Source organism: Salmo salar, chromosome 13 (genome assembly GCF_965601325.2).
Source record: "Salmo salar chromosome 13, fSalSal1, whole genome shotgun sequence".
Lineage (NCBI taxonomy): Eukaryota > Metazoa > Chordata > Actinopteri > Salmoniformes > Salmonidae > Salmo > Salmo salar.
Window position 1 is genome coordinate 98266781 of NC_138303.1, and position 25585 is coordinate 98292365.

General features: G+C 46.0%; 1 protein-coding gene across 4 annotated transcripts; it reads left to right on the top strand.

The window, feature by feature from the left end:
• Positions 1-1738: 1738 nt before the first annotated feature.
• Positions 1739-25582, top strand: LOC106568288 (Rab interacting lysosomal protein like 1). Of its 4 annotated transcripts, XM_014138480.3 has the most exons (10): positions 1739-2349; positions 9908-10055; positions 12282-12400; positions 12747-12845; positions 12951-13097; positions 14370-14531; positions 21934-21984; positions 22073-22227; positions 22415-22522; positions 23728-25582. In XM_014138480.3, the coding sequence occupies exons 1-10, from the start codon at positions 2062-2064 to the stop codon at positions 23858-23860; spliced, it is 1410 nt and encodes a 469-aa protein (XP_013993955.2). In that variant the 5' UTR covers positions 1739-2061; the 3' UTR covers positions 23861-25582. The 4 variants fall into 4 exon arrangements, with proteins under 4 accessions (XP_013993955.2, XP_013993957.2, XP_013993958.1 ...); XM_014138482.3 differs by lacking the exon at positions 21934-21984; XM_014138483.3 differs by lacking the exon at positions 14370-14531.
• Positions 25583-25585: the final 3 nt, after the last annotated feature.

The following is a 25585-nucleotide window of genomic DNA, read 5'->3' on the forward strand; positions in this document are numbered from 1 at the left end:
CGAACATCACACCTGCGGGACAGATACAGGATGGCAACAACAACTGCCCGAGTTACACCAGGAACGCACAATCCCTCCATCAGTGCTCAGACTGTCTGCAATAGGCTGAGAGAGGCTGGACTGAGGGCTTGTAGACCTGTTGTAAGGCAGGTCTTCACCAGACATCACCGGCAACAACGTTGCCTATGGGCACAAACCCACCGTCGCTGGAACAGACAGGACTGGCAAAAAGTGCTCTTCACTGACGAGTCGCAGTTTTGTCTCACCAGTGGTGATGGTCGGATTCACGTTTATCGTCGAAGGAATGAGCATTACACTCTGGAGCGGGATCGATTTGGAGGTGGAGGGTCCGTCATGGTCTGGGGCGGTGTGTCACAGCATCATCAGACTGAGCTTGTTGTCATTGCAGGTAATCTCAACGCTGTGCGTTACAGGGAAGACATCCTTGTCCCTCATGTGGTACCCTTCCTGCAGGCTCATCCTGACATGACCCTTCAGCATGACAATGCCCCCAGCCAAACTGCTCGTTCTGTGCATGATTTCCTGCAAGACAGGAATGTCAGTGTTCTGCCATGGCCAGCGAAGAGCCCGGATCTCAATCCCATTGAGCACGTCTGGGACCTGTTGGATCGTAGGGTGAGGGCTAGGGCCAGTCCCCCCAGAAATGTCCGGGAACTTGCAGGTGCCTTGGTAGAAGAGTGGGGTAACATCTCACAGCAAGAACTGTCAAATCTGGTGCAGTCCATGAGGAGGAGATGCACTGCAGTACTTGATGCAGCTGGTGGCCACGCCAGATACTGACTGTTACTTTTGATTTTGACCCACCCTTTGTTCAGGGACACATTATTCCATTTCTGTTAGTCACATGTCTGTGGAACTTGTTCAGTTTATGTTTCAGTTGTTGAATCTTGTTATGTTCATTCAAATATTTACACACGTTAAGTTTGCTGTATCACAACAGGCTGTGATTGGGAGTCCCATAGGGCAGTGCACAATTGGCCCAGCGTTGTCCAGGTTTGGCCGGGGTAGGCCAACATTGTAAATAAGAATTTGGTCTTAACTGACTTGCCTAGTTAAATAAAATGTAAATAAATTCCTCCCCCTCCTCCTCCTTCTCCCACAAAACTCACTCAATGAAAGAAAAGAAGCGTGGTTAGCCTAGTTTTCTGAATTGTTTTTTCTGTCTGTATTTTTATAGTTTTATCTGTGAATGTGTTAGGCCTTATAGTCTACTACTTGAAGTATGTGTTTACATATTGGACCAATGTCTGTATTTTATTGATTACTATTTTAAGTGTATTTATATTGTAGATTTTTTATTTGACAGTATACTATAGTGCAGGGTGGATTTCCATAGTCAATGTTATCCTTTCTATAATAAACACAGTCCAGTCATTACACTGATCTGATTTCTAATATTGTGGGATTAATTATGATGCCTATGTCTAATCCTTCTCACCTCATTAACTATGATTGAAGGATGGCAGGTAGCCTAGTGGCTAAGGGTGTTGTGCTAGTAAACAAAAGGCTGATGGTTCAAATCCCTGAGCCGACTAGGTGAAAAATATGGCGATGTTCCCTGTATTCTGTCACAACAACTGAATATGTTTTTGCCACTAGTGGGAGATAATATACCACTCAGACTGAGATGTCATGTTCTATTATTTTTTTCCAACTTCAACCTAGCAGCGACCTCATGCGACTGATATTCCTGACATGCGCATTACAAACTGCAATCTGACCACAGAATCGGAAAAGAACGACAGCACAGGCAAGACCACAATGGGACAGCGCCGGGTGATTTCATCAAATTTATCAAAAATCCCTTACAAGACGTCCGACAGGAGTAGAAAAACGCAATCGATACGCATTTAAGGACTTATTGAAGTGGAACAGATACACACAGAACGAGCCGAACGACGAAAAGTCAATAGTTTTTCCTAAGGGAGGAAGTTTATTGTGGCGAATGAAAATATAATAGACCGGGTAGGCAGGGTGGGTCTGCGGAAAGCAGCCAGAGCGGGGTACAGTCAGAATACAAACTCACCCACCCAGCCAGCCATGGAGGAGTTCGGGTCAGCGTTGGAAAAGAATGTGACCGATTTAACGGTTATGGACGTGTATGACATAGCCGCGGTAGTGGGCCAAGAGTTTGAGAGGATCATTGATCAGTACGGCTGCGAGGCTCTGTCCAGGCTCATGCCCAAAGTAGTGCGGGTGCTGGAAATCGTGGAGGTGATGGTCAGTAGGAACAGCATCAGCCCGGAGACAGATGAGCTGAGGCTGGAGCTGGATAAACTACGGCTGGAGAGGATGGACCGGTTGGAGAAAGAGAAGAAACACAAGAAGGTCACAATTATCTTATACAGGATGAGATAAATAATAGGCCTGAGATGAATAATAGGGTTAGTTGTTACCAAACGTAGCCTAATTTAAAACAGTAGGCCTTATCATAGGCATAATAGCCTAATCATTTATGGTGAAGATATGACAATACTGGTAACAAAAAATAGAAAAGAAAGAAAACAAATAGAAAGAACAGAAAGAGAAGGCAACTAATTTGCCATCATGAGAATAATGCAATTACATTGTTATAACAATAACTTTGAAAAGTGTACTAGGCATTTTGAATAGTTGGCCGATACTATATATTAATATAATTGAACATCTAACCACTGATATAGCCCCTCTAAAATATGAATCTGACATTAATGACAACTTGATTGACTGTGGATAGGCTACATTGTTACATTTCACTTCTTGTATTGCTATGTGTGGGCTATTATGTCACAGAAATCAATTAGGATATGTTGGATATAGAAACATTATAGCATTATTGAGTTGGGGCAATAGCCACGGTAGTCTATTGGGAACAAAAATATGTTACTGAATATATGGGGTCACAGCACAACTCTTCACTTTTTTATATTTTATTTATTTCACCTTTATTTAACCAGGTAGTCCAGTTGAGAACAAGTTCTCATTTACAACTGCGACCTGGCCAAGATAAAGCAAAGCAGTGCGACAAAAACAACAACACAAAGTTACACATGGAATAAACAAACATACAGTCAATTACACAATAGAAAATCTGTATACAGTGTGTGCAAATTAAGTAAGGAGGTAAGACAATAAATAGGCCATAGTGGCAAAGTAATTGCAATTGTCACTGGAGCGATAGATGTGCAGGTGTTGGCTTTTGGGAGTGCATGCTACGGGTGGGTGTTGCTATGGTGACCAGTGGACTGAGATAAGGCTGGGCTTTACCTAGCAAAGTCTTATAGATGACCTGGAGCCAGTGGGTTTGGCGACGAATATGAAGTGAGGACCAGCCGACGGACCAGGTCGCAGTGATGGGTAGTATATGGGGCTTTGGTGACAAAACGGATGGCACTGTGATAGACTGCATCCAGTTTGCTGACTAGTGTGTTACTGTGCACAAAAAAGCATAGAAGGTCTATAACATGTTACATTTACATGAAGGCCTATATCTCTATCCCTAGTTATGTTCCTCTGCCCAGGGCCGGTTATAGCAGGGCCTTACAGGGGCCCCTGGGCCCAAGCCCGTAGGGGGCCCAGAGGCAGAATTAATATTATATATGTATAAAAAATACATTACTGGAACCACAGGAGCTGGGTCTCAAATGTTCAAAATAAACCAGAGAGCTTCATTTAGCCGCAGAGGATCAATAGCTTCTATATAAAAAAAATAGCTGTGGATTAAGTTTTATCACAAGCGCATACAGGTAACTGAAAAAATAAAGGTAACACCAACAGAAAATATTTAATGCGCCAATGAGTGGTCCTAAACCATGCCAGGAAAATGCACCTCACACCATAACATATACTTTTTACCCCTTCTTTACTCGAGTGTTGCCTTTATTTTGGCAGTAACCGGTATGCCTACAGGCATGAAGGATACCATTCGGGGAACATGTGCACCAAATATAGAACAGTTTGTTGCTTTGTGGCCATACACATATAATCCATATAATGGGAATTGCCACCATCTATGGATTATATTTCTATATTTACATTTTTTTTCAATTTTAGTCATTTAGCAGACACTCTTATCCAGAGCAACTTACAGTAGTGAATACATACATTTCATGCATTTTATTATTATTTTTTTTTTAACTGGCCCCCCGTGGGAATCAAACCCACAACCCTGGTGTTGCGCACACCATGCTGGCATTGCAAACACCATGCTCTACCAACTGAGCCACAGGGAAGCTATATTTGGTTGCGGCTGTCAATTTGCCTTTCACAGATTCCTAAATACAATCGCGGGTAAAACGTACAGTTTGGGGGGTGCAACTCAATATTAGGAGGGTGTTCCTAAGGTTTTGTACACTCAGTGTATTCTGTAGGCAGGTAGCCTAGCGGTTAAGAGCGTTGGGCCAGTAACTGAAAGGTGACACCTGTAAATCGCTCTGGATAAGAGTGCCCGCTAAATGACTAAAATGTGCTAATAAAATCTTTCATGGGGTGCTAGGACTATTCCACATAACGTACTTGTTGTTGATAAAAGTCAGTGCGTGATGTCTTTTTCGCTGAAGTTTTCATGTACCAAATAAACATTTCCTTCGCATTTTCAACTCATTTTCAACTTCGCATTTTGTCACAAAAGCTGTTGCGTTAAATAGCAAATGTGCCTTATCTGTTGTTGGCACGTGTTCTCTAGCCAACAGCTCGCAGATACAGTGTGGGTAGGCTAGTCTACATAATAAGATTATTATGGATGAGAGTGAGAATATTTTTATTTGTCAAATGGCAGCCAAGCATCGATCATCATGTCACTAGAATAAGACCCTCGATATTTAATGGAAAGGAGCATCAAGCTCATCACCTTGTACTTTCACCACCCTGTGAAGTTCATCATCATTTATTTCATCTGTAGCCTAATAAACTACACTACTCCAAGATTACTTCGATATGATGGTTAATATTTTGCGGATAAAAGGCATTACCATTTCTCGCATAATTCATTTTACCCACACAAAAGATCCCACCATGTCGAATGAACAAATGATCTGTTGGCATTTATAAAATTGTATCGAAACTACTTGTTTCCATAACAGCTGTAGTTTTTTATGTGGAATGACTTTACTTGCATAAAAACTGTGGATGGAAACGTGGTTAGCGAGTGACAAAACAAGAGAAATACTGCTGATGCAAATCCACGTTTTTAAATTGCACCTAGTGTATTCTACTATTCTAACTCTCATCAGTAATTTGAGACCCCGACTGAGTTACAAAAATATACATATATATTTATATTTTTTTTAAACATTACGGAGGCCCGGACCATCACAGGTTACGGCACTGAGGGTATGTGCAGTAAAATAACATTGTCACTGCTGGTCTCATGACACTGACGTAGTTGGAGTTAAACTTTCCTGTCATTTTTTGACTGAAATGTGTCTCGTTCCTCAAATAAAGTGTGTCAACAACATCAATGTCACTTAGGCACAGAGAGCCATCTATATGATTATGGACCCTGGAAATGCGTAGGACTATTGTGTTTAAACATAAAATTCTGATAAATGTTTTGGAAATGTTCAGTAAAAAGTTAAGTAGGCCTCAGAAAGTAGGCAATATGCAAACAACAAGTAAAGCAGTAAAGGCAGAATATAGTCTATAACATAGAAATAGAACGAATAGAACAGGCATTCCGTTCAAGTCAGTAATGGCGTAATGGGTGGACTGGTGGCCATTGCGATTGTACCCATAGAAGCAAAGCAGGAAGTAAAAGCAGGAAGTAAAAGCATGAAGTGTACTCATCAATACGTGCTGTGACTTGTTGATTCAACTGAATTACAAAAAAGATATTCCATTGCATGAGCCACATCAGTTCACATAATTTGAATTAACATTCTACGTTAACATGGAAATTATTACATCACAATACCAGGCAGCCATTGTGAGTGTACTCATTAGTTTAGCAGTCATATTTCCATGGTTAGAGGTTCCGAGCCCGTTCTATTCATTCTATTTCTATGGTCTGTAAGTCCCACTATCTTTAAAAGCTCACGGGGTGAAGACATTCATTGACAGAAAGCAAAAAGCAATTTTAAAAATTCAGGGTTAAAACAAAACTGATGCCTTTTGTATAGCCTACCAATGCACATGTTGTACTTTAATACTCTAACAAACCATGGCTCAGTGGTATGTCTGTGGCCAAGTCCTAATATTAGCCCAAATGGCTTCTTTTCCTTGTGTCCTTTAAGACCATTGACCAGAGAGGATATCATTTGTTAAAACAATATAGTGGAAACTCCACCCAGGTCAAGCAAGATGGTGGAAGCTCCACCTTTTAAGCATGTGTTTGTGTGAGGCTGTGAGCAGACGTCTGCTTGGAGGATGTATGGAGTGTGTGTTTGTGTGTGTGTGTGTGTGTGTGTAGGAGTTGGAGCTGGTAGAGGATGTATGGAGTGTGTGTTTGTTAACTTGGTATCAAATCAAATTGTATTGGTCACATACACGTGGTTAGCAGATGTTAATGCGAGTGTAGCGAAACGCTTGTGCTTCTAGTTCCGACAATGCAGTAATATCTAACAAGTAATCTAACAAATTCACAACTACCATATACACACAAATGTAAGGGATGAATAAGAATATGTACTTATAAATACATGGATGAGCGATGGCTGTGCGGCATAGGCAAGATGCAGTAGATGGTATAGAATACAGTATATACATATGAGATGAGTAATGTAGGATATGTAAACATTATTAAAGTGGCATTATTTAAGGTGACTAATGAAAGGCATAGGCAAGATGCAGTAGATGGTATAGAACTGTATATACTGTACATATGAGATGAGTAATGTAGGATATGTAAACATTATTAAAGTGGCGTTATTTAAGGTGACTAGTGATACCTTTATTAAGCCCATTTATTAAAGTGGCCAGAGATTTGAGTTTGTATGTTGGCAGCAGCCTCTCAATGTTAGTGATGGCTGTTTAACAGTCTGATGGCCTTGAGATAGAAGCTGTTTTTCAGTCTCTCGGTCCCCGCTTTGATGCACCTGTACTGACCTCGCCTTCTGGATGATAGCGGGGTGAACAGGCAGTGGCTCGGGTGGTTGTTGTCCTTGATGATCTTTTTGGCCTTCCTGTGATATCGGGTGCTGTAGGTGTCCTGGAGGGCAGGTAGTTTGCCCCCGGTGATGCGTTGTGCAGACCACTCTACCCTCTGGAGAGCCTGGCGGTGATACAGCCAGACAGGATGCTCTCGATTGTGCATCTGTAAAAGTTTGTGAGTGTTTTAGGTGACAAACCACATTTCTTCAGCCTCCTGAGGTTGAAGAGGCGCGGTTGCGCCTTCTTCACCACGCTGTCTGTGTGGGTGGACCATTTCCGTTTGTCCATGATGTGTAAGCCGAGGAACTTAAAACTTTCCACAATCTCCACTACTGTCCCGTCGATGTGGATGGGGGGGATGCTCCCTCTGTTGTTTCCTGAAGTCCACGATCATCTCCTTTGTTTTGTTGATGTTGAGTGAGAGGTTATTTTCCTGACACCACACTCCGAGGGCCCTCACCTCCTCCCTGTAGGCCGTCTCGTCGTTGTTGGTAATCAAGCCTACCACTGTAGTGTCGTCTGCAAACTTGATGATTAAGTTGGAAGCGTGCATGGCCACGCAGTCGTGGGTGAACAGGGAGTACAGAAGAGGGCTGAGAACGCACCCTTGTGGGGCCCCAGTGTTGAGGATCAGCGGGGTGGAGATGTTGTTTTCTACCCTCACCACCTGGGGGCGGCCCGTCAGGAAGTCCAGGACCCAGTTGCACAGGGCGGGGTCGAGACCCAGGGTCTCGAGCTTAATGACGAGTTTGGAGGGTACTATGGTATTAAATGCTGAGCTGTAGTCGATGAACAGCATTCTTACATAGGTATTCCTCTTGTCCAGATGGGATAGGGCAGTGTGATGGCGATTGCATCGTCAGTGGACCTATTGGGGCGGTAAGCAAATTGGAGTGGGTCTAGGGTATCAGGTATGGTGGAGACTATATGCTCCTTGACTAGTCTCTCAAAGCACTTCATGATGACAGAAGTGAGTGCAACGGGGCGATAGTCATTTAGTTCAGTTACCTTAGCTTTCTTGGGAACAGGAACAATGGTGGCTATCTTGAAGCATGTGGGGACAACAGACTGGGATAGGGATTGATTGAATATGTCCGTAAACACACCAGCCAGCTGGTCTGCGCATGCTCTGAGGACGCGGCTAGGGATGCCGTTTGGGCCGGCAGCCTTGCGAGGGTTAACACGTTTAAATGTTTTACTCACGTTGGCCATGGAGAAGGAGAGCCCGCAGGTTTTGGTAGTGGGCTGTGTCAGTGGCACTGTATTGTCCTCAAAGCGAGCAAAGAAGTTGTTAAATTTGTCTGGGAGCAAGACGTCGATGTCCGCGACGGGGCTGGTTTTCTTTTTGTAATCCGTGATTGACTGTAGACCCTGCCACATACGTCTTGTGTTTGAGCCGTTGAATTGCGACTCTACTTTGTCTCTATACTCACGCTTCGCTTGTTTGATTGCCTTGCGGAGGGAATAGCTGCACTGTTTGTATTCGGTCGTGTTTCCAGTCGCTTTGCCATGATTAAAAGCGGTGGTTCGCGCTTTCATTTTTGTGCGAATGCTGCCATCAATCCACGGTTTCTGGTTGGGGAAGGTTTAATAGTCGCAGTGGGTACAACATCACCGATGCACTTGCTAATAAACTCGCTCACCGAGTCAGCGTATACATCAATGTTGTTGTCTGAGGCTATCTGGAACATATCTCAGTCCATGTGATTGAAGCAATCCTGAAGAGTGGAATCCAATTGGTCAGACCAGCGATGGACAGACCTGAGCACGGGCGTTTCCTGTTTTAGTTCCTGTCTATAGGCTGGGAGCAACAAAATGGATTCATGGTCAGAAAGCAGGGCGGGGGAGGGCTTTGTATGCATCGCGGAAGTTAGAATAGCAATGATCCAGAATGCTAGCAGCCTGTGTCGCGCATTCAATATGCTGATAGAATTTAGGAAGTCTTGTTCTCAGGTTAGCTTTGTTAAAATCCCCGGTTACAATAAATGCAGCCTCAGGACGTATGTAAAGGCAGCCTCAGGACGTATGTAAAGGCAGCCTCAGGACGTATGTAAAGCCAGCCTCGGGACGTATGTAAAGGCAGCCTCAGGACGTATGTAAAGACAGCCTCAGGACGTATGTAAAGGCAGCCTCAGGACGTATGTAAAGGCAGCCTCGGGACGTATGTAAAGGCAGCCTCAGGACGTATGTAAAGGCAGCCCCAGGACGTATGTAAAGGCAACCTCAGGACATATGTAAAGGCAGCCTCAGGACGTATGTAAAGGCAGCCTCAGGACGTATGTAAAGACAGCCTCAGGACGTATGTAAAGTCAGCCTCAGGACGTATGTAAAGGCAGCCTCAGGACGTATGTAAAGGCAGCCTCAGGACGTATGTAAAGGCAGCCTCAGGACGTATGTAAAGGCAGCCTCAGGACGTATGTAAAGGCAGCCTCAGGACGTATGTAAAGACAGCCTCAGGACGTATGTAAAGGCAGCCTCAGGACGTATGTAAAGGCAGCCTCAGGACGTATGTAAAGACAGCCTCAGGACGTATGGTATCCAGTTTACATAGAGTCAAGTGAAGTTCTTTCAGGGCCGACGAGGTATCTGTGTGTGTGTGTGTGTGTGTGTGTGTGTGTGTGTGTGTGTGTGTGTGTGTGTGTGTGTGTGTGTGTGTGTGTGTGTGTGTGTGTGTGTGTGTGTGTGTGTATATGTTAACTCTTTGTGTGTGTGTGTGTGCGTGTGTGTGTGTGTGTGTGTGTGTGTGTGTGTGTGTGTGTGTGTGTGTGTGTGTGTGTGTGTGTGTGTGTGTGTGTGTGTGTGTGTGTGTGTGTGTGTGTAGGAGTTGGAGCTGGTAGAGGATGTATGGCGAGGGGAGGCCCAGGACCTGTTGTCTCAGATCGCTCAGCTTCAGGAAGAGAACAATACTCTTCTCACTAACATGTCCATCAAAGATCCCATGAGTGAAGAGGACCTACAGAGGCACGAAGGTACTCAACCCTAAACCCCTCACTCTACACCCTGGACTCTAAACCCACACATGCATTATTTATTTAAATGTTTATGTGGTACTGACTCAAAACTTAATGAGAAGTCACATCAACTCCATTTAATTTATGATAACAAATTAACTTCATTAAAATTGTTTTTAAAATCTGTGTTTTTGCATGTACATTGAGTGATTGATTGATTAATCGTATACTAAACTAATCCAATCATTTAGTTACATTTTTTGCACCCGTTACTGAAAATGTTGTTCCAGTTTATATGGCTTAGGTTGTTTGCTCACACTGCTCCTAAACTTGGCAGTCATTATGAATGCAGGTTTCGGGTGAATAAACATTGAAACTGTTCGATATCCTACCTCCAGCTGGACTCCAATAGGAATTACACATCATGCTTAATTCTGGTAAATTTTCCAAGTTTTTCAGAAATCCCGGTTGGATTATTCCTGGAAATCCTTTGTGGGATTTTTTTATTTTTTTTTAAATCTGGGAATTTCAATAAAGTTACCGAAATTTTGTAGGCCTGATGTGGCCTGTAAACCATGAGTTTCAGACCACTGTAGTAGGGCTAAGCTTGGCCTCAAAGTAAGACTTTATGAGATATGAATGTATTGTTATCAAGAGTTTAATTATAATGATAACGTTCACCTAGGAACTCACTTGGACTGAAAATGAACGAATTGAACAACCATGGCTCTGTCACTAACAAATACAGTCATGGGTGGTAACGACAATTCAATCGAAAAGGCAAGACACACTGGGAAATTATATTGGGAGACGTGGCTTAGCGGTGACGTTACGCAAACATTTTAAGCTGATACAACTTAAATCTGGACCCCCTACAGGGTCACAGTGACTCTATCAGTTTGAGTAATGACTAAAAAATCACATATTAAAAGATACAGTATATTAAATGCAACAGGTTTCCTCAAAAGTTTTTAGTAATGGGGCACATTGGGGTTTACAGTGCACACACAATAACAATATTGAAAGAATGTGGGTTACACATACATGCTGTACAAACAGAACAGCCTCAATTTGTCAGGGCATGGTGTCGAAAGCATTCCACGGGATGCTGGCCCATGCTGACTCCAAAACATCCCACAGATGTCCTTTGGGTGGTGTACCATTCTTGATAACCACGGGAAACTGTTGAGCGTATAAAAACCCAGCAGCGTTGCAGTTCTTGACACACTCAAACCGGTGTGCCTGGCACCTACTACCATACCCCGTTCAAAGGCACTTAAATCTTTTGTCTTACCCATTCACCCTCTGAATGGCACACATATACAATCCATGTCTCAATTGTCTCAAGGCTTAAAAATCATTCTTTAACCTGTCTCCTCCCCTTCATCTACACTGATTGAAGTGAGTGGGATCGTAGCTTTCACCTAGATTCACCTGCTCAGTCTGTCATGGAAAGAGTAGGTGTTCCTAATGTTTTGTACACTCAGTGTACACTGTCGCTCTCTCTCTCACGTACACACACACACACACACACACACACACACACACACACACACACACACACACACACACACACACACACACACACACACACAAAGGAGGCCTTTTCTGTGTTTGAGGCTGAGCCAGTCTCATCACTGCATGAGTGGCTCTGTCACAGAGGGGATACAGTCCCCCTGACACACACACACACACACACACACACACACACACACACACACACACACACACACACACACACACACACACACACAGGACAGACACAGAGACAGACCACCCTCAGTGTTCCGTACACCTGCTAGACACACACACACTGCATAATCATGCTTCACGCACACGTAAGTCTCCACAAAGTCCCCCCAGTCCTCTCTCCACCTGCTCAGTGAGTCCTGACTGAAGTTTAAAAGTCTTGCTTCCTCCATCGCTTATATTCAGGGCTGTGTGTCAGCCAGGGGTACGCAGTATCTGTGTCAGAGAAATCAAGTGTGTGTGCTGTTTTCTATTTTAAACCTAGTCGGGCTCACAGACAGGAACTCCGCTGCCGTGCTCATATTCACTTGATGTATTCTCCCATGCAGTTCAACATGTGTACACATAATACACACAGGGTATTCATGTTGTTCTAACTTGACTCCTTTCTCCTGTGTCTTGGCTGCCAGGCCTTTATATTGTTCCTTTATACTTACCCCTCTCTGCTCTGCATCTCAGATTGCCAGATCTGATGTTGATTTGTTGTGTTGCCAGGTATGTCGGAGCGGGAGCGTCAGGTGATGAAGAAGCTGAAGGAGGTAGTGGACAAGCAGAGAGACGAGATCCGAGCCAAAGACCGCGAGCTCACGCTCAAGAATGAGGACGTTGAGGCAGTAAGGACGGCAGGATGGGTGCTTGCTTGGGGTAGAAGTTGTCCCTCCCTATACATAGACCTAAGATCAGCTAACCCTTCCCCAATTCTAACCTTAGCCATTAGGAGGGAGAACACAAAGCTGACCTTAAGTCAGTGGTCAGGGGTCAGGGACTCCTTGTAGGATGTGGGGAATCTGTTTATTTATTCAAGTGTAACTGTTCTCTCTCTGTGACCCGCTCTCTGTTCTGCCTGTCCCCTAACTCTCTCACACTTCTTCTCATTTCTCCCCCCTCTATCTCTATCTCCACCCCATCCATCCATATCCCTGCATCTCCCTTCCCCTCCATCCCTTCACCTCTCTCTAGCTCCAGCAGCAGCAGTCTCGTCTGATGAAGATCAACCATGACCTGCGTCATAAGATCTCTGTGGTGGAAGCTCAGGGGAAAGCCCTCATCGAGCAGAAGGTTCCAAGCCCTTAGGATGTGTAATACATATTGTTTTACCAACTGTATTTGCAAAACAAAAGAGTTCAGAATTATTTAAAAAATGTATTATATTTGTATGTTAAGGTGGAACTGGAGGCGGGAGCTCAGGCACGGGTACAGGAAATGGGAGCACTCCGGCAGGAAGTTACACGTTTAAGGGAACGACTGCAAGGAGACATGCCCCCTCAGGGTCCAGAGGTGCCTCCTCCCCAGCTCCCATCCCCTGCACAGGTAATAACAACACCTGCTCAGGTCGCACAAACCCAGCCAGGCACAGCTACACAGTAAACACTCACCTGCACATCTAACTATACAGTTATTACAGGCAGACATGCTCCCAGCAGACCCAGGTGCTACATTAGAACCCTGGCAGCCTCTGGCAGAGTCACTCGCAGTGTGCTGGTATTCTCTTTTCTTTCCACATCTATGAGAGTATCTTTGTAGCCTGAGTTCATTTATAGCAGTCTGACTCACAGCCTGTAAAGCCTGGCTGTAGCTAGTGAGTCAGGGAGCATGGAGTCTCTGCCTCATCGGAAAACATGACCTAGCTATCATATGAGGGGTTGGAGGTGGAGGGAGGGGGCCAGGACACAAATAGCCTTCCTCTCTACCCCTCCACAGTCAGCCAACCAACCAGCCAGCCAACCAGCCAACCAACCAGCCAACCAGAGGGATATAAAAAGAGACAGAATGGCAACCAGACAATTCAGGGCAGCTAAAAGTGACCTGACAATGACCTGTATAGTCACCAAATGGGTTCACTGGTAGCCAAATTATACACAGATTTTTCACAGACTTCATACAGCAAGTGTAACACATACACTGAGTGTACAAAACATTATGAACACCTGCCCTTTCCATGACATAGACTGACCAGGTGAATCCAGGTGAAAGCTATTATCCCTTACGGATGTCATTTGTTAAATCACATTCAATCAGTGTAGATGAAGGGGAGGAGACAGGTTAAAGAAGGATTTTTAAGCCTTGAGACAATTGAGACATGGATTGAGTTTGTGTGCCATTCAGAGGGTGAATGGGCAAGACAAAAGATTGAAGTGCCTTTCAACGGGGTATGGTAGTAGGTGCCAGGCACACCGGTTTGTGTCAAGAACTGCAACGCTGCTTGATTTTTCACGCTCAACAGTTTTCCATGTGTATCAAGAATGGTCCACCACCCAAAGGACATTGTGCCAACTTGACACAACTGTGGGAAGCATTGGAGTCAACATGGGCCAGCATCCCTGTGGAACGCGTTCGACACCTTGTAGAGTCCATGCTCTGACAAATTGAGGCTGTTCTGAGGACAAAAGGGGGGTGCAACTCAATATTAGGAAGGTGTTCCTAATGTGTTGTACACTCAGTTGTACACTCATCACCCACAATACTCTGCAGCACGATTTATGTTTTCACTTTCCTTTTACAATGTCTGTAAGAATTTTCTAGAGAGATTTGATCTCTGAGACTAATCTGGATAAAAAAGGTACAATAACTCCCCCCCCCCAGCCTGGTAGCCCCTCCTCAGAGGCGGGGGTTCAGGGTGTGGGCTGGCCCGAACCAGGCAGACACAACCCCCCAGAGCTGCGGTTGGGGCATTACGATCCCGCCCCGCGCCTCCCGTCCCTGGATGCTGATGAGGATGTAGAGGAAGAGGCAGTGTTGCTATGGGTAACATCGTAGTGCTAGCTAGCTAGCCGCCCCCAGAATGGTGTGTTTGTCGTGACCTCTAACATTTGCACCGCCACCGTCCCCCTAAACAGTGTTCTATAGAGAACAGAGTGCTGCCTGGGTGACCGGTATGTGTGTGGGATTGTGAAGTTTGATTGCATTTCAAGGACTGTGTTTTTACTCCAGCAAACCTTGGTAGTTCAGCATGTAAGTCAGTGAACCCTTTTCCCTAACTAAACTTTACCACATAAGTGTGTGTTTGAGAGTAAGAGTGAGGGATTGTGTATGGATACAGTATGTGTTGGAGTGTGCATATGCATACGTTACAGTCAGTGTGTGTGTCGGGGAGGGATATATACAGTATATATATACAGTACCAGTCAAAAGTTTGGACACACCTACTCATTCACAGGTTTTCCTTTATTTTTACTATTTTCTACATTGTAGAATAATAGTGAAGACATCAGAACTATGAAATAACACATATGGAATCATGTAGTAACCAAAAATGTGTTAAACAAGTCTAAATATATTTTATATTTGAGATTCTTCAAAAGTAGCCACCCTTTGCCTTGATGACAGCTTTGCAAACTCTTGGCATTCTCTCAACCAGCTTCATGAGGTAGTCACCTGGAATGCTTTTCCAAAAGTCTTGAAGGAATTCCCACATATGCTGAGCACTTGTTAGCAGCTTTTAATTCACTCTGCTGTCCAACTCATCCCAAACCACCTCAATTGGGTTGAGGTCGGGTGATTGTAAAAGCCAGGTAATCTGATGCAACACTCCATCACTCGCCTTCTTGGTCAAATAGCACTTACACAGGCTGGAAGTGTGTTTTGGGTCATCGTCCTGTTGAAAAACAAATGATAGTCCCACTAAGAGCAAACCAGATGGGATGGCGTATCGCTGCAGAATGCTCTGGTAGCCATGCTGGTTAAGTGTACCTTGAATCCTAAATAAAGTGTGTCACCAGAAAAGCACCCCCACACCATCATACGTCCTCATCCATGCTTCATGGTGGGAACCACACATGCAAAGATCATCCGTTCACCTACTCTGCCTCTCACAAAGACACAGCAGTTGGAACCAAAAATATAACATTTGGACTCATCAGCCTAAAGGACAGATTTCCACCAGTCTAATGTCCATTGCTCGTGTTTCTTGGCCCAAGCAGGTCTCTTCTTATTATTGGTTTCCTTTAGTAGTGGGTTCTTTGTAGCAATTCGACCATGAAGAACTGATTCACGCAGTCTCCTCTGAATAGTTAAGGATGAGATGTGTCTGTTACTTGAACTCTGTGAAGTACACTGCTCAAAAAAATAAAGGGAACACTTAAACAACACAATGTAACTCCAAGTCAATCACACTTCTATTAAATCAAACTGTCCACTTAGGAAGCAACACTGATTGACAATAAATTTCACATGCTGTTGTGCAAATGGAATGGACAACAGGTGGAAATTATAGGCAATTAGCAAGACACCCCCAATAAAGGAGTGGTTCTGCAGGTGGTGACCACAGACCATTTCTCAGTTCCTATGCTTCCTGGCTGATGTTTTGGTCACTTTTGAATGCTGGCGGTGCTTTCACTCTAGTGGTAGCATGAGACGGAGTCTACAACCCACACAAGTGGCTCAGGTAGTGCAGCTCATCCAGGATGGCACATCAATGCGAGCTGTGGCAAGAAGGTTTGCTGTGTCTGTCAGCGTAGTGTCCAGAGCATGGAGGCGCTACCAGGAGACAGGCCAGTACATCAGGAGACGTGGAGGAGGCCGTAGGAGGTCAACAACCCAGCAGCAGGACCGCTACCTCCGCCTTTGTGCAAGGAGGAGCAGGAAGAGCACTGCCAGAGCCCTGCAAAATGACCTCCAGCAGGCCACAAATGTGCATGTGTCTGCTCAAACGGTCAGAAACAGACTCCATGAGGGTGGTATGAGGGCCCGACGTCCACAGGTGGGGGTTGTGCTTACAGCCCAACACCATGCAGGACGTTTGGCATTTGCCAGAGAACACCAAGATTGGCAAATTCGCCACTGGCGCCCTGTGCTCTTCACAGACGAAAGCAGGTTCACACTGAGCACATGTGACAGACGTGACAGAGTCTGGAGACGCCGTGGAGATCGTTCTGCTGCCTGCAACATCCTCCAGCATGACCGGTTTGGCGGTGGGTCAGTCATGGTGTGGGGTGGTATTTATTTGGGGGGCCGCACAGCCCTCCATGTGCTCGCCAGAGGTAGCCTGACTGCCATTAGGTACCGAGATGAGATCCTCAGACCCCTTGTGAGACCATATGCTGTTGCGGTTGGCCCTGGGTTCCTCCTAATGCAAGACAATGCTAGACCTCATGTGGCTGGAGTGTGTCAGCAGTTCCTGCAAGAGGAAGGCATTGATGCTATGGACTGGCCGCCCATTCCCCAGACCTGAATCCAATTGAGCACATCTGGGACATCATGTCTCGCTCCATCCACCAACGCCACGTTGCACCACAGACTGTCCAGGATTTGGCAGATGCTTTAGTCCAGGTCTGGGAGGAGATCCCTCAGGAGACCATCCGCCACCTCATCAGGAGCATGCCCAGGCGTTGTAGGGAGGTCACACAGGCACGTGGAGGCCACACACACTACTGAGCCTCATTTTGACTTGTTTTAAGGACATTACATCAAAGTTGGATCAGCCTGTAGTGTGGTTTTCCACTTTAATTTTGAGTGTGACTCCAAATCCAGACCTCCATGGGTTGATAAATTGGATTTCCATTGATTATTTTTGTGTGATTTTGTTGTCAGCACATTCAACTATGTAAAGAAAAAAGTATTTAATAAGATTCATTCAGATCTAGGATGTGTTATTTTAGTGTTCCCTTTATTTCTTGGAGCAGTGTATTTATTTGGGCTGCAATCTGAGGTGCAGTTAACTCTAATTAATGAACTTATCCTCTGCAGCAGAGGTAACTCTAACTTCCTTTCCTGTGGCGGTCCTCATATTTCATCATAGCGCTTGATGGTTTTTGCGACGGCACTTTAAGAAACTTTCAAAGTTCTTGAAATATTCCAGATTGATTAACCTTCATGTCTTTAAAGTAATGAAGGGCTGTAAAGGGTCCTAGGTGTAGCTGGTGTAGAGAGTCAGGCGCAGGACAGCAGATATGAGTAATCAATGTACTTTTACTCAAAATGTCAAATATACAAAGTAACAAATACACGCACACCATGACAGACCGAAAATACAACAGTCACTCACAACCAAACATGGGGAACAGAGGGTTAAATAATAAACAGGTGTCACGTCCTGACCATAGAGAGCTCTTATTTTCTATGGTAGAGTAGGTCAGGGCGTGACTGGGGGTTGTTCTAGTTTATATTTTCTATGTGGGGTTCTAGGTTTATTTTCTATGTTGGTGATTTGTATGATTCCCAATTAGAGGCAGCTGGTTATTGTTGTCTCTAATTGGGGATCATACTTAAATAGCATTTTTACCACCTGTGGGTTATGGGGTATTGTGTGTTTATGTGTAGTTGCATTGTCGTCACGTTTCGTTTATTCTTTATTGTTTTTGTATGTTGCTTAGTTTCACTTCTAATTAAAGATTTGGAACGCTACTCACGCTGCGCCTTGGTCCGATTATTATTCTAACGAACGCGACAGAATATCCCATCAACAAAGGACCAAGCAGCGTGTTCACCAGGTGAAGGAGTCCTGGACTTGGGAGGAGATCTTGAATGGTAAGGGATCTGGACGTGGGAGGAGATCCGGGCCGGAAAGGATCGCCTTCCATGGGAGCAGACGGAAGCAGCGAGGGAACAACAACGACGACACCGGGGATCGCGACCACGAGGGAAGCCCGAGAGGCAGCCCCCCCAATTCACACGGGGTGGTTGGCGGAGCCAGAGTTTGAACCAGAGCCAACTCCCTGTACTCACCGTGGGAAGCGTGTGACCGGTCAGGCACCTTGTTTTGCGGTGATACGCACGGTGTCTCCAGTGCTGGCTCCCCGCACTTGCCGTGTGAAAATGGGCATCTGTTCAGGACAGGTGGTGCCGGCTCAGCGCGCCTGGTCTCCAGTGCGCCTCCTCGGTCCAGGATATCTTGCACCGGCTCTACACACTGTGTCCCCAGTGCGCCTTCACAGCCCAGTGCGTCCTGTGCCAGCTCACCGCACTTGCCGTGCGAAGGTGGTCATCTGTCCAGGACGCGTTGTGCCAGCTCTACGTTCCAGACCTCCAGTGCACTTCCACGGTCCAGTATATCCTGCACCGGCTCTACGCACTGTGTCTCCAGTGCGCCTTCACAGCCCAGTGCGTCCTGTGACAGCTCCCCACACTTGCCGTGCGAAGGTGGTGATCGGTCCAGGACGCATTGTGCCAGCTCTATGCTCGAAGCCTCCAGTGATGAGCCATGGCCCAGAGCCTCCAGAGATGATCCAAGGTCCGGAGTCTCCAGCGACGGTCTGCAGTCCAGAGCCTGCAGCGACGGTCGGCAGTCCAGAGCTTCCGGGGACAGTTCCCAGTCCAGAGCTTCCGGCGACAGTTCCCAGTCCAGAGCCTCCAGCGACGGTCGGCAGTCCAGTGCTTCCGGCGACAGTACCCAGTCCAGAGCTTCCGGCGACAGTACCTAGTCCAGAGCTTCCGGCGACAGTTTCCAGTCCAGAGCTTCCGGCGACGTTTCACAGTCCGGAACCTCCAACGACGTTTCACAGTCCGGAACCTCCAATGACAGTCCTCAGTCTGGAACCTCCAACGACGGTCCACAGTCCGGAACCTCCTGAACTGGTCCACAGTCCGGAACCTCCTGAGACGTCCACAGTCTGGAACCTCCTGAGACGTCCCACGGTCCGGAACCTCCTGAGACGGTCCACTGTCCGGAACCTCCAGAGATGGTCCACGGTCCGGAACCTCCAGAGTCGGCCCGCGGTCCGGAACCTCCAGAGTCGGCCCGCGGTCCGGAGCCTCCAGAGTCGGCCCGCGGTCCGGAACCTCCAGAGTCGGCCAACGGTCCGGATCCTCCTGAGACGGTCAACGGTTTGGCGCCTCCTGAGACAGTCAGCGGTCTGGAACCTCTAGCTCCATGGCCGGAGCCTTCTCCTGCGCTGGTGCCCAGTCCAGGCACAGCGTCCAGTCCAGCTCCATGGCATGAGCTCTCCTCTGCGCCTGTGCCCAGTCCAGGCACAGCATCCAGTCCAGCTCCATGGCAGGAGCTCTCCTCTGCGCCGCTGCCCAGTCCAGACACAGCGTCCAGTCCCGCTCCATGGCTGGAGCCTTCCCCTGCACCGATGCCCAGTCTAAGCACGGCGTCCAGTCCAGCTCCAAGGCCAGAGTCTTCTTCTGCGTTGGTGCCCAGTCCAGGCACAGTGTTCAGCCTGGGTCCATGGATGGACCCGCAGGATGAGCGGGTTCTTCGTCCCACACCAGAGCCGCCCCCGATGCTGCCGGATGAGCGGGTTCTTCGTCCTGCACCAGAGCCGCCACCGACACACGCCCTAACCCTCCCTTTTTGTTTCAGGTTTTGCGGTTTATTCTTTCACGTTTCGTTTATTCTTTATTGTTTTTGTATGTTGCTTAGTTTCACTTCTAATTAAAGATGTGGAACGCTACTCACGCTGCGCCTTGGTCCGATTATTATTCTGACGAACGTGACAACAGGTAATTGGGTGAGTGGAACCAGGTGTGTAAGACTAAGACAAAACAAATGGAAAATGAAAAGTGGATCGGCAGTGGCTAGAAGGCCGGTGACGTCGACCGCCGAACGCCGCCCGAACAAGGAGAGGGACCGACTTCGGCGGAAGTCGTGACAAGGGCTGTCGGTTCTCTTTGCTGATTTGAGTTGTTCTTGCCATAATATGGACTTGGTATTTTACCAAATAGGGCTATCTTCTGTATACCAATTCTACAAATTAACTTTTAACAAGGCACACCTGATAATTGAAATGCATTCTAGGTGACTACCTCAAGAAGCTGGTTGAGCAAAGCTGTCATCAAGGCAAAGGGTGGCTACTTTAAAGAATCTGAAATATATTTTGTTTGTTTAATACTTTTTTGGTTACTACATGATTCCATATGTGTTATTTCATAGTTTTGATGTCTTCACTATTATTCTACAATATAGAAAATAGTAAGAATAAAGAAAAACCATTGAATGAGTAGGTGTGTCCAAACTTTTGCCAGCTACTGTACATGCACAGTGTGTATGTGGGAGTGTGTGTGTGCTCCTGCCTGCAGTTCTACCCCAGTGTGTATGTGGGAGTGTGTGTGTGCTCCTGCCTGCAGTTCTACCCCAGTGTGTATGTGGGAGTGTGTGTGTGCTCCTGCCTGCAGTTCTACCCCAGTGTGTATGTGGGAGTGTGTGTGTGTGCTCCTGCCTGCAGTTCTACCCTAGTGTGTATGTGGGAGTGTGTGTGTGCTCCTGCCTGCAGTTCTACCCCAGTGTGTATGTGGGAGTGTGTGTGTGCTCCTGCCTGCAGTTCTACCCCAGTGTGTATGTGGGAGTGTGTGTGTGCTCCTGCCTGCAGTTCTACCCCAGTGTGTATGTGGGAGTGTGTGTGTGTGCCCCTGCCTGCAGTTCTACCCCAGTGTGTATGTGGGAGTGTGTGTGTGCTCCTGCCTGCAGTTCTACCCCAGTGTGTATGTGGGAGTGTGTGTGTGTGCTCCTGCCTGCAGTTCTACCCCAGTGTGTATGTGGGAGTGTGTGTGTGTGCTCCTGCCTGCAGTTCTACCCTAGTGTGTATGTGGGAGTGTGTGTGTGCTCCTGCCTGCAGTTCTACCCTAGTGTGTATGTGGGAGTGTGTGTGTGCTCCTGCCTGCAGTTCTACCCTAGTGTGTATGTGGGAGTGTGTGTGTGCTCCTGCCTGCAGTTCTACCCCAGTGTGTATGTGGGAGTGTGTGTGTGCTCCTGCCTGCAGTTCTACCCCAGTGTGAACACCCTAAATGTTGATTTAGATGGCACAGAGCATGTGTGAATTAAGTGTCCCTCTACCAACTGTGTGTGTGTGTGTGTGTGAGATAACTGGGTCAGACTGTACCACTGCAGCTGTCACATCTAAACATAGACTGCTCTGACACCCCTATAACAGAACATGGACTAGTCCAGTCCCTTCCCTTTCATCTGCAATGGCAAAGTATGTAGTTGGCACCAACCGAACTTAGAGCATTAGAACGTTAGTTTAGCCAGTCATGATAATAGCATGACTTGTTGTTCATGCCTCATTTTTTCACGCTTCATTTGCTACACAGTGACTTGCTAAAAGACTGTTTGCTGCATGACTGACCTCTGTTGGTTGCATGCATTGAGTTAGTCTGAAGCTCAGTATCTGAGGTAAGGAAGGAAGGCAGGAAGGAGAGAAGGGTGCATTGCCTTAGTATTGTAACAGGGCCCAGGGTCTGACCTACAGTTCTCTTCCTGTGCCACCAGGAGGCGATGTGTGATCAGGACACACCTGCTCTGTTCCAACATTTTACCAAGGTATCCCTCCTTTCTTCTATTCCTTCCTTTCCTGCCCTCCTCTCTTCCTTTCATCATCCCATGGTGTAATGTGGCTGTCCCCCACTAGGAGGCACTATGTGATGAGGAGGTGGACGGCCTGGACCAGAAGGATCCCAACAGGCCCCGGTTCACACTGCAGGAGCTGAGAGACGTTCTGCATGAGAGGAATGAGCTCAAGTCCAAAGTGTTCATGCTGCAGGAGGAGGTCGCCTACTACAAAAGGCAGCCATCTTTATTTTTACCATACAAACAGAACATGTTTAGAAAAACAAACAATCAGATGAGATTATCGCAGTTTGTCAGTTTCATTTAAGAAGTTAAAAGTTAACAATATTGAAGTTAACAATATTGACAATGCTGATGATGATGATGATGGTAGTGGAGCGATGACTGTTCTTCCTCTCTCCAGTGAAGAGGTGGAGGACGAGACCGGCCCTCCCACTCCTTCCCCATCCCCCGAACAACTGAGGGCACGGCCCCGACACAACGCACAGCCTGAGTCAGGAATCAAACGCCTGTACGTACCAAACACACAGATACACTGGATACCTTTAATATATAGCATTTATGATGCGTACGTGCATTTATCTCCTGGTCAACTAAATCAGCATGTGTGGTTTAAAGTAACCACCATCTGGCAACAACACCAGTAACATGGCTACATCTCACAGCAGAACAATATAAATGAAATGGGCTGTGGTTGATGTGGTCCCTCTGCCTCTGTCTCTCTCTCTCTGCTTGCCTCTTTGTGAATGTGTGTGTGTGTATGTGCTTGTGCGGGTATACGCGTGTGTTTATACCTGTGTGTTTGTGTGTGTGTGTGTGTGTGTGTGTGGTGTGTGTGTGTGTGTGTGTGTGTGTGTGTGTGACAGGATCTTCACAGCCATAATGCCGATGGTGGCGGCTGGGTTGATTCCAGATGACCCCACTTTACAGCCAATCAGATGTCTCATATCCCTTGTATGACCCCTGTCATTGGTTGGCCTCTGTGTCACTCACTGTCTTAGCTAACACCCCCCACCCAGTGCTTTTATTCGTGTGGCCAGGAGTTTTTTCTTACCATGTGATCTGACCAGTAAAAACTCTGGGCCCTGTTTATCGGACCTGCATGGACCCTCCCACCCCATGTAGATGTTTGTATTCTGATTGGCTGATTGTGGGGATATCTAAATCACTGTCCAGTGTGAAGATGGTAGATCATTAGAATCAGCCAATCAGAATAGGATGTTTATTCACTCCCGTTTCCGATTCACTAACAGATTTGTATAAAACCTTTGCTTTTGCTCTGCTCCTGTTGCTTTGTGCTCTACCCCTGATGCACTTTCAGTCTCCACTCATAACTTACTAGGTAGAAATCACAGGAGGTTGGTGGCACCATAATTGGGGAGGACGGGCTCGTGGTAATGGCTGAACGCAGAATAGGTGGAATGGCAGAAAATACATCAAACACATGGTTTCCATGTGTCTGATGCCATTCCATTAGTTCCTTTCCAGCCATTATTATGAGCCGTCCTCCCCTCAGCAGCCTCCACTGGTAGAAATGCATCTCAGTTCTATGTATTTTAACAGTTATAACCAGGACTCTAAATAATATGTCCGGAGAACATAAAGGAACAATGACGCTGAGTAGTGAAGTTTTTTGTCTCTCTTTTTCTCTGGCCTTTTCTACTCTTCCCTCCTCTCTTCCTCCTCTGTTCATCCTTGCTTCCTCTCCTCTCCCAGGTTTAGCTTCTTCTCTCGTGACAAGAGGCGGAGCTCCCAGCGGAATGCACAGTTTGATGACAGCTTCAGCTCGTGGGCGGGGAATGATGAGGTGTACACGGAACAGGCCCAGGAGGCTTTGCAGCACATGTAGTGATTGGACAGCGTTTGATGATGTCACTCAGAACTCTTTCCCTGTAACTTTGCAATGCACTTAAAGGCATCGTAAAGGTTAGCTTATTGCACAGTACACACACCTACAGCTCAGCACAGCCATCCACCTACTGAGATACATACTGACACTGAAATACCATCAGCTCTAAGTAACAGAGTCATTCATCCAGCATCTAGAGTAGTGAAACCTAACCACCCTGGCTTTGGCAGTAAACTCCTTGCCTTGGGACTGTGCTTAGTGTGCCTGCTGCAGCATAATGACATTTTCTCTTCGAAGTGACAGGAATCACAGAGGGTTGAGGGTGAAAAGGAGCCTTTCTTTATCCCAAAGTGAAACCCACCAGAATTGATGGATGCTCAGAGCGGTTCCCTTTGTGTTAGAACAGGCAGGGATACACTAGGCGTGTGAGAGAGACACAGAGTCAGGCTTAGAAGGTTTGTGGAACGAGGTGACAGGAGAGCGAGATAGAGGAACCACACGAGACGCTCCAGATAGAGAATCATGGGACACAGAAGAAGGAAGAGGAGGGTTAAATCCAGTAAAGAAACCTTGAAGACAAGTGGGCATGTTTTTTTTAAATGATTCAAATAATGGTGGCAGTTCTGATGTAGTAGGCTCTGAACCATCTTTATACTCCCTTGGCCCTGAGCTAGACCAGTCATGTTCTCAGAGGCAGCTAGAGGGCACTATGGCTAGGCCCACTTTACCAGCACTGGCTAAAAAGTGTGTGAACAGATGTGGTGTTTTTTAGTTTTTTTTACAGATTGACCTTGCACATAAATGAATACGTTACTGGGTGTTGAGATGGGATTGCCCAATTTAAATAAAATGTTATGGGTTTATATTTTGCCAGTGGTGAATGAAGCACAGAAGGTTGTAGTTTTACAATGTCTTATGGAAAGACAGTATTTTTGTTTTGGAATTATTTAACTAGATGCTGTTTGCTGCTGCTTTTGTTTTCAGGCTTTTTATGGTGCCTTCAGGACTAGCCAAGTGGTGTACATATGAAGCAAGAGAGACAAAAATATGCAAGTTTGGCAAACTGTGTTTGACATATACATGTACAATTTGAATGGGCGCCATGTTGGAACCAAATGTGACAACACAAACTAAAAACATTCCATTGAGAATGCAAATTTGAATGTCGTTGTGGAATATTTGGTTTAAACATGGATTACAGTTTGCCAAACTCTGTGCTGTGGCTGCAAGATGGTTTGTGAGAAGTAAAATGGTTAGTGTGGATGAGGGAGGTTCTTGATAATGAGTTGTCCTGACTTCAGCAGTCAGACATAACACCTCAGCCTCACTATGCTAAGAGATCATTGATACTATTACTATGACTGGACAACTTTTCAATAATTTATTTTATGACGCAAGACACTTAATCAAGGTGCAAATCTAGGGCAACGCTTATTGTGACAAAAGGGATTGATAGTCAAGAAAAGTTATATCTTGTCTGGTGGCAACATCTACACCAAAATGTACACAAAGGGGAAATAAATAATACAGTATCTATCCAAACAAGGGAAGATGTCAATATATGCAAGACATCCCTCTTTTGCAACAAACTTTATGAACCCGCTTCACACCAGTTAGATTTCTATTGGAAGGATTTTAAATATGATAAATGTCTCAGTTTTCATACAGCTTGTTGCCTTTTATTCAGATATGCATACTCAATAAATATGGTGATCCCCAGAATGT

Excerpts from the sequence above, each read along its gene's own strand:
- LOC106568288 (XM_014138480.3), top strand. The coding sequence starts at position 2,062 with ATGGAGGAGTTCGGGTCAGCGTTGGAAAAGAATGTGACCGATTTAACG. Across the intron at positions 2,350-9,907 it reads AAGAGAAGAAACACAAGAAG|GAGTTGGAGCTGGTAGAGGA; the intron begins GTCACAATTATC and ends GTGTGTGTGTAG. Across the intron at positions 22,523-23,727 it reads GAGTCAGGAATCAAACGCCT|GTTTAGCTTCTTCTCTCGTG; the intron begins GTACGTACCAAA and ends CTCCTCTCCCAG.